The sequence below is a fragment of the Pleurodeles waltl genome, chromosome 6 (assembly GCF_031143425.1).
Source record: "Pleurodeles waltl isolate 20211129_DDA chromosome 6, aPleWal1.hap1.20221129, whole genome shotgun sequence".
NCBI lineage: Eukaryota > Metazoa > Chordata > Amphibia > Caudata > Salamandridae > Pleurodeles > Pleurodeles waltl.
In genome coordinates, this window is record NC_090445.1 from 1579844869 (window position 1) to 1579859314 (window position 14446).

The window sequence follows — 14446 nt, forward strand, 5'->3', positions numbered from 1 at the left end:
GGACACGACAAGATGTACAGGAACAACTTATGTAAAAGGGTTTAGACGCTGGGGATGGGATTGGTCAAGAGGGGGTGAAGGGAAGAGTGTGTGGAGAATGGGTGGCTAGCAACAGTGGTCCAGCAATCTTGCCTCGAAAGTATGGTTATGCGATGTTTTTTTCATCTGTGAATGTTTACAAAGATTTTTATTTTTGCCTATTGCGAAGGTTGCCATTTTCCAGGATTTCTTTTGCCCTCGCCCATGCAAAGATTTTTTCCTCCACTTTGTGAGATTCTATTAAATGCTAAGCAAAAAAAAAACTAATAAAGTCGAGCACAAACTGCAGTGCATGATTCATGCTCCTTGCGTAGCTGTGGCCTAATTTCATTCTGGAAAAAGTATGTAGATTTTTTTTTTTCTTTTCTTTTTTACTGTTTGCTGTGCTTCTTTATGTTCAATAGCACCGGGGAGTTTGTGTATCCTGCAAAATATTTTTTAGCTTTAAACGATGGCATATATGTCACCAATTGTCTCTTAAGCCACCATTTTGCTTGATTGCCATAAGCAAAAACATCACAAATTATGTGAAAATAGGGAAAAAATAAATGTAGCAACTTACATAGCCCTCCTCAAACCCTCTCGGCAGTCTTGCGCACGCTGTTCAGAACGCTTCCTATGCCAGGTGAGTTAGCGTTCTGCTGAAGATTGGTGCAATAGATATTTGGATTTTTAAAGTACTGTGAACCTTGAACATCCATGACTCTGCAGTTACGCCTCTTAGACTATGCTTTCAAGGGATGCTCTAACTGTTGGATACAAAAACTGCAGTGGGGCCACTAACTGAGCTCTCGCACAGCAGCATGAGTCTACTTGTGGTGCTTGTCCATCCATGACCCTGCAGGTGGACCTCCTAGACCATCGTTCCAAGGGATGTTTTAATCGTGGGATACAAGCGCTGCAAGGACCACTGACTGAGCTCTCACACAGCAGCATGAGCCTTGTTGTGCTTGTCTATCCATGACCCTCCAGGTATGCATCTTAGACCACTGTTCCAAGGGATGGTCTAATTGTGGAATACAAGTGCTGCAGTGGGGCCAAAGACTGAGCTCTCGCATGGCAGCATTATCTCACTTGTGGTGTTTGTCCATACTCAACAACCTTCTACTTTGGGATGAGTCCATATGCACTCATTCCTAGTCTCTCTGCTAAGATGTCCAACAGAGGATAGTTTTGATATGGTTTCTGTTGAGTGCCTTCTGAACTGTTTGTAGAACTCACTTCTCCCACTATTTAATTCCATTTAAATGGAGATGTAAGCGATGCAATGATTATCATGTCTCATACTTCTTGTACACCCTGTTGATGGTCCACACTCTGGGTTATCCCCCTCTACATGAAAGTAAACATGATTATGTAGCACTACTTGGCCTGGTTTGCTGCAGATCTTTCTTACTCTTGTGTCATTTCTCCATCCCAGGTGGATTGTGCCTGCCCTGCAGAGTGCAGCTGCCCTGAAGTTCCTCCGGCTTGCTCACCTGGCATCAGTTTGATCCTGGACTATTGCGGCTGTTGCAAAGTCTGTGCTGGGCAGTACAATGAAGACTGCTCTCTGGACCATCCCTGCGATCATATCAAAGGGCTGCATTGCGATTTTGGGGCAGATCTGACCTCCACCAAAGGGATATGTCGAGGTAAGTACCCATACCTGATTCATGGATTGATTTTAAAACCTTGTTATGTACAGCTTTCAGTGCGCCCTGGTAGCACGAATGCCAGACTATTAATCTGGTAGTTCATTGCTATGCCGTAGCACAATGATTGACTAAAGCTTTACCCATTGGTGCTGCTTTAGGGAAGAATTCCAGGTTGCTCTGGTAGGGATCTTAGAAACTGTTGGTGCAGCACTGATTCTAGCAAAGGGTGACAAGTGTGGATGGCAGAAGGCCGGTTTTTGTTGTTGTTTTTTAGCTTCTTGCGACTGGGAGGAGAGACCATTTTACATATGTCTCCTCTATTGTCCCTCATGCATTTTGCACTAAAATTACACACATTTCACATACAACCAGTTTTCATGTATATCATAGGAACTCTAGCTTGGTTCTGGGAACGCCCTCAGTGAAAAACATCCATTATTCACATTTACATATCTAGTATTCTGTATGCTGTTAACCAATGTACCCTCATGAATATCCACCCAGAATTATTTTAAAGATGTAATCCTGCCTGATTCTTGTAATTATTTCAAGAAAAGAGTTGGCTGGCTTTTCATTGTAGCTGAAATTGTTTACATGCAATGGTGTTGGCAGGCAGTAATGGGAATGGCTGGAAAAAGAACACTTATTTTTAGGTATGTCCAGACAGCACATGTAGTGTGACCTTTTGTTAACATTTCTTTAAAGTGTACATAGAGTGGCATTTTGCTCTTCCAAGAGGAATGGGTCTCTCTCACTTCATGCAACTTCCCATTTGGTGTATTCTTCCACCGCCCCCCCCTCCCCCCACTATCGAATGTTTGTGTTGCAATGCATGGCGGACTATGGCCCATATTTATACTTTTTTAGCGTCACATTTGTGCCGCTTTTTGACGCTAAAGACGCTAAAGCGGGCAAAATGACAATAAAATTGTATTTTGTAAGTTTGCGCCGAATTTGGGTCAAAAATTACGCAAATGAGGCGCTAAAAAAGTATAGATATGGGCCTATATTTCATCTCAAAAGTATTTTAAGTACTTTGTATCATCACACCTGAACTCCTATGTCTCATTGATGCGTTATGTTTCTAAAGCAATCGTTTTTTGTTGCGTTTATTCACAGAATCAGGCTTTCATAAATGTTATAAGCAGTGCTCAAAATACGAAATATGTCTATTGGCTTTGCTAGTGTTTTTATTACTGGAGAAGTTTGAGCTGGCTAATTTAGTACAGGGTCATTCCTGCCCTCTAGTGGAAATGCCAGTGAATTGCTCGTTAATATTTTTCTGTTCCAGTCTGGTTGATTGCATGTGTTTCTGCCGTTCTCAGCAAAGTCCGAAGGCAGGCCGTGCGAGTTCTTTGGGCAAATCTATCAGAACGGGGAGAACTTCCAGCCCCATTGCAAACACCAGTGTACCTGCATTGATGGGGTGGTGGGCTGCATGCCCCTCTGTCCCAAGGAGATGGCAGTTCCCAGCTCTGACTGCATTAACCCCCGGCTGGTAAAGGTTCCTGGCCAATGCTGCGAGGAGTGGATGTGTGACAGCAACCACATCCGAGAAGACTCTGGCGACACTACCGGTGACTCGGACGACACCTGGAGGTCATCTGAAGAGGCAGAGGAGGAGCGTGATATTGAGCCAGTTTCCAGCAATGAACTCATCAGCCTAGTGAGCACCGGGCTCAAACAAGGGTCAGGTAAGGTGCACAGTTCTCATGCATGATCATTTGGCACCTTCTGTCATTCCTTAAGGTATATTATGGTTATGACTGCCGCTCTCTTTTTACTGGACGACAACTGGTTTAGCTTTTTTTTTATAGGTAACTTTGCCTCTTGACACAGTTTTGTGCTTTCTTACATTTGGAGGAAGATCTGAGCATTTGTGAGAATTTATGCCGCAAATGGTAAATTTGAGGGGGGATTTTTTTTGTATGCATTTCCAATTGTGCACAGAAACTCTGTAAAAGGTAAAGTAACTTACAAAGGGGCATATTTAAGAGCCCCTATCACCATCTACCGACACATTAGCGTCATTTTTATGACGCTACTGTTTCGTTATATGGGCAAAATCCCTGCGTCATATTTATAAAGTGGCTCAATGCATGCATTGTGCCACTTTGAACTCTTTACATTACATTATGCCTGCGCCAGGCATAATGTGTGCAAAGGGGGCATTCCCCCATTGAGGTGGGGCAAAAACAATGGCACAAGGAGATCTAAGATTTCCTTCCATCATTTTATTCAGCACTTTTAACGCCTGCTCAGAGCAGGCATTAAAAGAGGACACACCTTTGTTTACAATGGGCCCCTAAGCAGTCTGCAGGAGTAGCGCCAAAATGTTGGCGCTACTCCTGAAGAGTACATCAATAGCATCATAAAAAATGAAGCTATTGCCTTCTACCCTGCACCATGGTGCACAGTATTTTAAATACAGTGCGCACATGGTGGCGGTAGGGGGGCAGTAAAGGGCGCTAGAAAAGTACAGCTGCACTGCCTGCAGCGCCACTTTTCTTAAATACTGTATGCCTGAAAGTGTCTGCATACATTTTCCGTCTTAACTGGGTGTGATTAGCGTGAACATTATCTAACAGTGTGGTGAAAATGAGAATGAAATCACAGAGAAACCTCTCATGGGTGAAGGAGAACTTTTCTTACTTCACAAAGGGCTGACATCTAGAGCTTTAGAAAGCTTTGCGTGGGTTAAAAAAAATAGCACCATAATCGTTAATGAGGATTTCACATGAAAAAAATAAGTGGTTCGTGAAGATTCTAGAAATAGTGCTTGAAGATTTAGGGGTTGTACTAAAGATCTACGCTGCCATCTTCTTTCTAATTGTTCGTCTGTGATTGGCTTCTATTGCATAATCTCCGTCTGGTTCCACCAGCATCAGTTCAAAATCTCCCCATAGTTCTAAAAGTAGGAAATTACTTTTTGTCAGTTTTAGCCCTTGTATCACGGTCTTGAGTCCTTTAGTACCTATTCTTAATAGTAAACTCTTCTATACTATGGAAACATTCACTCTAAGAGCCAATACAAAGAATATGCCGAAAAAATAGTTGAAAAGCAAGGGAAAGATTTTTTTACGTATTAATATGAGGAGATAGACCTTATACAAGATTAAAAGCAGCCACATATCAGACTTGTTTGAGGATTGGCAATTTTACACAAAGGAATGTTGTGACGGATTGTTGGGGATTTGCACAAAAAGTGTTTAGTTGTTTATCTAAAGTTCTAATTGCAGTGATATAAAAAGGTGCATTTTCTGCAGACTGGAGATAAGATAGCTCAGTAGCTTTAGCGTCTGCTGCAAAGAATTGTGAGGCAGTAACCTGCAGGTTCAGAGGTTTGAATAAGGACAGTAGACTCAGCACTTCAATCTTCTGAAGTTTATAAGCCGTGCAATACAAGGGGAGTTTAATAATAACAGCGACCCCTAATAAGAAGAGACAGTTGATGTTGTGCATTAGAAATGAAAAATTAATCTCAAACTATAGACCAGGTTCAAACATCCTCAGAAACTCAGTTGTGCACTAATAGTGACTGGTCCCGTGCAGCATAGCACACCTGAAGGTCAAACAGAAGGGTTTGACTTTTCTTCAGGGACGGGCAAGTTGTGCTTTCAAATACATCGTGTGGTCTATATCTTTAGTATTCCCCGGCTGTGCAGTGATGTGTTTGTTGCCGTGTTAGGTACAAGTTAAAGTAATTACTTATTTTTTCAATATTATGGTATTTTCTCACCCTGGGCAGGTTTGACGTCTCATTCCCGACAAGGCAAATCTAGGTGTGCGATCCAGACCACGGACTGGTCACCGTGCTCCAAGACGTGTGACATGGGCCTCTCAACCCGCATCACCAACGACAACCCTGTCTGCAAGCTGATGAAGGAGGTGCGGCTCTGCCAGATACGACCTTGCGACACCCCGCTGCCTGCTAAACCGAAGGTAAAGGACACTTCTAAGTGCACCCATCATTTGGTCACCATTCTCCCGCTTCTCTGGTTGTTTCTCAAAATTGTGTAGCCCTTACAGGTAAATTTACACTCCTCTTCAAGTAGTTTTTACAAAAATCACTCCTTCCTCGCACACCACTCTTAGCCTCCCCAAAACTAAAAGAAAAAATGGAATCACAAGCACTCTATGGAAACAGACCCAACAGCCATTCACCAAAAGACTAGGGATTTCGGGAATGACATCATGTACCCTTTAATCTCTGACAATATCATGGAGTTGACCTGTTTCTCCGATTTTTCTATCAACAGCAACCTGCTGGTTGCTAGGGGACAGATTCAAGGGCAAAACTAAAAAACTACAGAAAATAAACACAGCCTTGCTTACTATTTGTTCCTTTTTATTGCCTTAATGATCCATGAGAACTAGGGCAGAGAGCAGGACTAGATCTATCAAGAGCAAGCCAGGGGTGCCACCCTCTACCCATGGCTACCGATAATTAATGTCTGTTTTCATCAATAAAAGGTGTTTAGGATGGAAAATCTTATTGATAGCAACACCAAGAAAATACTCTCGAGATCCTCATTGGTTTTACTTCAGGTATGGAAATCTGAAAGTTTAACCTTTCCTTAAAGATTCACGGAAACAGTACCATTCTTTTACAAATTATTTTCAGATGGTTGTAGTGAAAAGGAGGTGGATATTGCATAACCATTGAATTTTAATGTTTCGGTTTTTTATCATAAACAAAATGCCCCTTCACTCAAGGTTCCAAGGAATTTATATTCTTTTCATCAAGCATTTTATTTGTCATCTGATAAATTGTCCTTGACCATGCCCGGCTCTTGATGTATCGCAAACTGTGGATGCAGGGGAGAGGCAACCATCCCACATGTACGCAGACCGGTGTCCTTGGTCAGTGTGGAATTGGCATTCGACTGAGGCATCTGGCCATGCCTCGCGTCTCTACGAATGAATCTGCTGGACATAGACTTTGCCAGAGCACTAGCATATGATGAGTGCAGAGGGCCAGGGATCAAACCCACAAGTACACAATCCGCATGCTCTATGTGGAATCTGATCAAGGTGGAACCTCTGGTAAGACCCTGTGCTCATCCTCGGAACCCTGTGTCCAGCCTTGGAGCCCATTGAACCAGCAGGACATGCTCTTTGCCAGTGCATATCAGACACCGTGTGCAGTGGGTAGCATATACGTACACAGATACCACTATGCATGCTCAGTGTGGAAATGGCTCAGGTCTCTGCCCAGTACCTAGCCTCTGAACCCACTGATCGAGCTTTGCATAGCCAGGCCTTCTGCTCTTTCATCTTCCATCTCAGAATGAGAGGTTTATTGTATTCAACACGTAATTTAATATGCAAATAACACCCTAAGGATTTGGATGTTTGCTGGTGTCTCAGCAATTGCCTAAAGTAAGTATCTAAAAAGACGTGATCCAGGAGAGCACTTTGAAAGTCTAACAAAAGGTATATGACCTGTTTGCAGGAAAGTCACCTTTTTCCTAATTGCCTCACAAAAATGCCACCCCAGCAAAATCACTGTGTGCAGTCCTTAATACCAAAGATTCCTTGTACCAAAAGATCATGCAGTATGTCTTTCTTTCAACGTTTGATAACCCACTTGATTCCTACTGAATGCTTTGCATAACCATGGGGATTGTGCGGAATGCATCTGGTGTGGGTCACTGATCACACTCCATTTCTCAAACACCTGCTCCCCACAAAGTACCTGATGAAATATAAATACTTAATCTTACAAGTATGCTTAGCCAACAAACTAAAACCAGCCATCAAACCCTACCTAACAGACATGTTAACCAGGACTCTCACACCGACTGATAAAAGTAGCTGTACAAATTGCACCCTTAATGGGTTGTATGTGATTTCTTAGAAAAACAATTTCATGAAATAGCATCACTGATAAACCATTTATCTGAACTATTTAATGGAAATTTGCAGAACAAATGGCATTTACCTTTTCGTAGAAACCATTTGATAGAATGCTTTTTTGGATGAAATTGGCTTTTAAATTCTTATTGTTTAAAAGTAAATGCAATAGTGACAAATCTTATTTTCATAAACATCTTTTTTCTGGGATATTTACTTCAATGCTTTACTTCAGGGGACATATTCCATATTTATATCTATTAGATTCTCAAACAATTACTTCAGATCCTTTAATTCACTGACCCACACCACCCATAAACTACATCTATCCCTGACCGCTCACAACCACCAAACACATCAATCTCTGCCCCCTTAAATCCCTCACCACACCTAAACTACTCATCCCTGAAGCCTAAAAGGCCTTTCTACCCCAAAAATACACTATCCCAGAACTATAAAACCACTCACTACCCTTACCTCCACCTATCCTTATACCCTAAAACCCCTTTTCTTTGCATAAATCCCACCCATCCCATAACCCTTAAAACAATTCAGCACACCCAAACAAAATACCACCCATCCCAGAACCCTAAAAAACCCTCACCACCCTTAAACACCAGCCATCCATGACCCATAAGAGCTCCTCGCCACCCTTTAATTACTCATTTCTTGACCCTAAAACCCTTTCTACATCTAAAGTCCATCCTTCCCTGAATACTAAAACCCCTCCCCACCACAAAGTCCATTTGAAAGGGGCCATTTTCTGAATGCCCACAAATGTACATGTTTGGGGCCATTCCCAAACATTCAAGCCAAACCATGTCTTGTAATGCTCATTTAGGTCTCCTTGAGTGGGTTCATGGGTGTGGATTTCTCTATACTCATTGTAGAGTTATGTAAAAAAAAACATTTACGTGTGTCAGGAATGTCTTTGTGAATTTATGGCACGAATATAAGAAATTAATTTTGTCTCAAACTTATGTTTACAACCAAATTTACCATTGTAAACCAAACCCAATCTATTTACGCACACCTTCAACAACAACCAAACTAGTCTAGACTGGGCACTTCAGTCACATCAGAGAGTAGCTCTTTATTCTTGATGTGCAGAGCCCTTTTAAGCCAACCTTCACCGTTAGAGTTTTAGACAAACACATTTCTGGTGTGGTGTGAGCTAAAGGAGTAAAATATATTTACTAGAGAACTGCCACCAATCCCATTGCAGCCTGTTAATGTAGCATACCTACGCCTCAAAGGTACTTAACAAACCACCAACGGCTGCCGCAACACAACACAACGGGAGGGGTATGTGCGGGAGATGGAGACTAGGTGAAAAAAAATGCACTTACGTTGCATCCGTTCCTGCTGCCTCACTTGTCGCTCCTCTTGTGGTGTCCGAGCATTCACTGTCTGGAAACAAGCACAGCCTTCCCAGCAATCCTGGTGCTGCTTTCATGCTAAACTGAGCACGAAAGCAACACCAGGATTGGTCTGAATGGCTCAGTTTGCTGCTCAGACATAGCCCTGGTGTCTGTGTAGTTTCTCCAGCCCGGCTGCTAAACACAGCTGGGCTGGAAAAACCTAAGTGCGCATGTGTGTTTGGCTGGCCTCTGACAGCTGACCAAACACACATGCTCACTTAGGTGCACTCTCCCCTCTCCCAAGGCCTAGCCCCTCCCCCTCGCACTTCTGGCAGTGCCAGACGCAGAAAAATAAAACAATAGTAAATTATCATTTTATTTTTCTGCTTCTGGCTTAGCCAGTGGGGCGACGCTCGTTCGCCATAGCAAAGCAGCTGCCCTTGCAAAGCACACTTTCTACTGGTAGTCAATTGTCTCTGAATATGGGCAGATTAGAGAGGAAAACTTTTCTTCCTGACAGTGGTGCATATGGAGAATTTGATGGAAGGTTTGGCTTTGGCTCTAAAATTAGCTTTTCATTATTCGTTATTGTTTCTAAGGTTCCTGCAATTTAATATTAAAGCTATTACACTTCAGTTGTTCCTTGCACAAAGAAGGTTGAATGTGTGTGCTGAACATTTTGTTTTAATTTTTTTGCAGAATGGCAAGAAGTGCATCCGGACTCGAAAATCGAAACAATCCGTCAAGTTCACCTTTTCAGGCTGCCAGAGCACTCGGAGCTACAAGCCACACTTTTGTGGCTCATGCACTGATGGCCGTTGCTGTACCCCTTCCAAGACCCGCACTGTATATGTCCGCTTCCGTTGTGAGGATGGTGAGACCTTCCGCAAAGCCATGATGTGGGTGGAGAAGTGTCGATGCCACCACAGCTGTCCCTACCACAGCGAGTTGTCCTATCCACACTACCGGCTACACAATGACATTCACAGGTTCACAGACTGAGGCAATCAAGCACCATTGGAGTACAAACTCCCCTGTGAAGTCTGGGGTCCCTAATGATAGAACTGTAGCTTCCCGGAAGAGGCGTTCTTCTTCTCCCACCAATAGAAGTGGTGTTAAATTAGAGTCCAGGGCTTTTGTGGGAATTGCACCTTACCATGTGATAGAAGTGCTTTGTGTCCCCGAGAGTGCCATTGGGTGGCATGTGGACCCGTGTTCTTCATGCATAAGCACAAAGGGACATCCAGGAATAATGGATATGTTCCTATGACCCTATGGTGCACATATAAAAACAGCAGAATGTCTCTTTGGCCGATACGTTCCTGTGTCTTGCGTAGCTGGGATATATAGCTTGATCAACAAATGTCACAGTGAATCCAGACATAGGCATGTGCATGCTTGCACCTGATGGGGTGTGCCCTAGAAACTCAATTTAACCTTACTCTGCTGCACTTGTGCACAAGGAGATATATTCTTTCAATAATGCGCTACATCGTAAAACTATGCACAACAAATGTGTTAGTCACAAGTCACGATTTACTTGCACGTTCTCTGCCATGGTCTTGTAGCCCTCCAACTCATCTATGCCACCATGAGCCTCATGTCTGTGTGATCCTTCGCAAATATTTGCTTTCTGGTGTTTGGCTACGGATTGCTCATCCATTAGATTCTGTTCTAAATCTAGTCCTAATGTTAACAGCCACCATTTAGTGTAATAGTGAGGGCTGGGTTAGTAGAGTGTTGAAACATGTAATTAAGTAAGTTTGTATAGATTATTACACAAGTCATGAACCTCGCTTAGGGGAAATGAAAAGATGACCCAGTTAAATGTAAACGATGCTAGGTAGTCAACAGGAAAGTGGAGTTGGGTTCTCTTGTTGTTCTCTGACGTTCGGGCTCCAAATGGGTTCATTGGTGTTATACAGGATGTTTCCTGATGAGTTGGACTATTATGTCGTGGAGGAGAAACTGAGTGAATGGAGCCCATGAAGGAATGCTATAAAGCATACTAGATGCATAGAATAATACGCCTTGCACCAAACGATCAACTAGTGGTTTCACCACATTGCCTTATGTAATCACTATAGTCCCCAAGGACACCAGCAGTTTGCTAGTCACCTATGCTTGTTTTCTGAGTGGATGTCACTTTATGAACTAGATGCTGCCCTTATACGTGTTCAGGCTCTTGAGACTCGTGAATAATGATGCACTAAGGGCCCAGCACATTGAAGTTCATGCCAAACTTTGGGGTCATTGATGGCTGTTAGCCTTTCTGAGGGTGTACAGTCTGAAAAATAAACTAGCTGCAAGGAGAGTATTTACCAACTTCAGGGACAAGTGTTGCCAAACGTGTACTATTTTTAAAACCTCAGGAAAAAATGGGGTGTGGAATTCAAGTTAGAACTATGTGTTTTCTCAAAGGTGGGAGCAGTTCCAAAAGGAGATACTCCTTTCTCTTTCGTTGATTCACTTTATGTTCAATTTTGGGTACACCTGATGAAGGAATACATTTATGCTAAGATGTAAACCTACAGTATCTACTGGGCTTTGACTGAGATAAATACATTGGTAATGCTAGGACTTTAACCTAGTGAAGGTCACCTGTGTTGCTAGTCCTAAATCACTCTCCTGAAATCTACATCCGTTGTTCAGTGATCAGCATTATTGTAGCGCCTTTTCATCTATGTTCAGTCTGAAACAACTGACTGGCTATGCAAACAATGTCTAAAATAAAGAAATAACCTCAAAATTAATGAGGTTTTGTGAATGGTGAACACATAACAGAGCCATATTGATTCTGTTTGTCTTGAACCAAAAACATTAAACCCTTACCATCTCACCAGCTTTATCAACCTACAAACCTTCACACTATGGTTGCCATATATTATTCCAATTTCCATACTTTTGTTGAAACACCTAGGTTGCTTGTTATTTACATGGAGTAGTCCTGGGATCGGTGCTTAATTTGGAAAAGAATAAGTGCTGGTGCCCAGTTTTTCTCAGAAGCATGTGGTCTGCATTATCGAAGGTCATGGTGCTGAATACCAAGGCTGTGTAGGCATTATTCCATCTCGTGCCTCTTTCATCCACCACCCGACACTCACTACCAGGTTATCTGTCTGTTGCAGCATCTGTTTCATCCCAGCTTTCTTTTTTGTCACTGTTTTCAATGTTTCTCCTCCCTCCTCTTCCTTTATTTGTATTTTTTTTCTTGCTCTGGTCAAAGTCTGATGAGATAAAATAAGTGCTGGCCCCCAAAACTGAGTGCTGGTGGACTCCATTGGCAAACACTGGCTCAAATTAAGCACTGCCAACCACGTTTGTCCTACTAGTTGGGTCCTATTAGATTGTCAATAGGATGAGTAATACTTAACTAGTCGTGTGAATGGTTACAACACTTATTTTCTTATGAATAAGGCTATGCCTTGCAGAATCTAAGAAAAATATGTTTGCCTTAAATTTCTGCTAGATGGTATTTGGAGTGAAAAGGCTTTCTATGAAGCTTTGAAATGTCCGTACACTGCAGTGTCACCATTTTGTACACCAGTATAATTAGGCACTCCTTTCCCACGTGGGTGTCCTGGCACCTGTGAGGAAAAGGTCTACAGGCATTCACACGTATAAAACATGCTCATTTTCAAGGTCAAACAGTGGTGTTGCAAGTAAGGGTGAAGAATGTACTAAAGGACCCCATCAACCTTGAAACAGTTTAGATGGACAATGCAGGGGCACTTCAAAGGTTGTTGTTTCAAAGATTGGCTGCCACATAGTCCCTATAACGTTAGTGAGGTGACGTTGCTGGCCAGCGCATTTGTTCCTCCATCTCTGCTCTGAGCTCACAGCAGCATATAAGAAGGGTAAGTAGGCAACAAAGTAAAAAGAAAATATATTTTGTTGCTTGCAGCTAGTTTGGTTAGTGTTATTTACTGATGAGGCATTTATACTTGGGTTCAGCAGTAGGAAACACATGAAACTCTCCAAATCGTGTGAAGGCCAATAAGTAGACAAACCTACACGTGAGCTTAAAAATGTTGCAACACCATGCCCGATAAAGTAATGACAGAAATTATACAGCACGCCAATAGAGCAGGGAAACTCTGACCAATAACCTTCCTCTGAGATTACAGACAGGCGTGTCCCTTTAAAAACATTAAGAGGACTATTATATAGATAGAAAATTGAAGTTAGGAACTGAGGCTGGGTTTAAACTGCTATAAATTCTAGATTTTGTATATAAGTCTTAACTGTGTGTGTTCAACTGTGGGGAAGCACTGTGTACTTTGCAATGTGTATAATACATAAAGAGATATATTTTTGGGCACCCCTTTTGAAGGCATAACGATATTGATTTCTTGGTTTTATTTTAGGTTCATAAAACTTTTTTTTTTTTATGGGGTGGGAGTGTAATGTATCTTTTTGTATATAGACTTCACTGAGGTGGAGTGTTTCTTTCAGACCCTGCTTCATTATTGAGGCACGATTTTTTAAATTTTATCTGTGCTGTAGAGTGTAAAAAGTGTCTATTTAAGGCATCTGTTATTGCGATTTAATACATATTTGTATCATGTCTATCAGTATTAAAGGAAAAGTATTTTATATAAAATAAACTGGCTACTTTTGTTTCATTCGATGTGCCTTGAAATGCATATGTACAACTTCTTTAATGCAAGCTATCCTTCTGCTCCTTCTCAAGCTCTAATCACTCACCCCGGTAGCTCCTAGGATGTCCTGTTGACTTTTTCTGCCACAGCACTGACACAACTGACCATGGAGCAGATGGTCTTCCATCTATACATGGACTGTATAAGCCATGAAAAGCTAATTGTGGCTTCACAACATCTGTAGTCCAACTAGCACTGTGACAAGCATTGGAATATTCCCCAGGCTACATATGGATAAAGGTTCCCCTCCCATACATTATAAGGATATTGACAGTCTCTGAGGAGTTCATTAAGCATATAGAGGAACAAGACCAAAGACAGAGTTCCTTTATAGGGGCATGGAAGTCCGAGCTAATCTGCAACATCCATTTAACATAGGGCAGAGGGTAAATATTGCTTCTACTACATGGTCACATCACCATACTACCCATAAAGTATTTCGAAGCTTGGGCCCTGATTTAGAGTTTGGCAGACAGGTTATTCAGTCACAGATGTGACAGATATCCCATTAGGTATCACACTTACCACAGGATATAATAGACCTGTAACACAGCGTACAGGATATCCATTACATTTGTGATGGAGTCGCCTGGCCCACCAAACTCTAATTCGCGACTTTAGCATCTTCCTCTTTCTTATGAAAGATACAGGGGCTGATTAAGAGTTTAGTGGACGGAAACATCTGTCCACCAAACTCTTGACGGGGTGGTCGCCGCCATGCGGTCGACCTCCCTGCTGGTCCCATTACAACTTTCCCACTGGAAAAAGGGCAGCAGGGTTGTTGGTGGCTCATAATAGAGCCAACTGCAATGCTGCTACATGCAGGGGGCACCAGCACCCCCAATGTGCATTGTCTGCACAGCAGACAGTGTGCATTTAGAGGGTGCTAGGC

At 42.3% G+C, this 14446-nt stretch overlaps 1 protein-coding gene across 1 annotated transcript in view; it reads left to right on the top strand.

The window, feature by feature from the left end:
• Positions 1-13500, top strand: part of LOC138301164 (CCN family member 1-like) — a 29806-nt gene extending 16306 nt beyond the window's left edge. Inside the window, exons 2-5 of the mRNA XM_069241356.1 lie at positions 1460-1673; positions 3002-3370; positions 5425-5618; positions 9593-13500. Of these exons, the coding sequence (XP_069097457.1) occupies positions 1460-1673; positions 3002-3370; positions 5425-5618; positions 9593-9895 (1080 nt within the window). The 3' untranslated portion in view covers positions 9896-13500. The remainder of the gene's footprint in view (positions 1-1459; positions 1674-3001; positions 3371-5424; positions 5619-9592) is intronic.
• Positions 13501-14446: the final 946 nt, after the last annotated feature.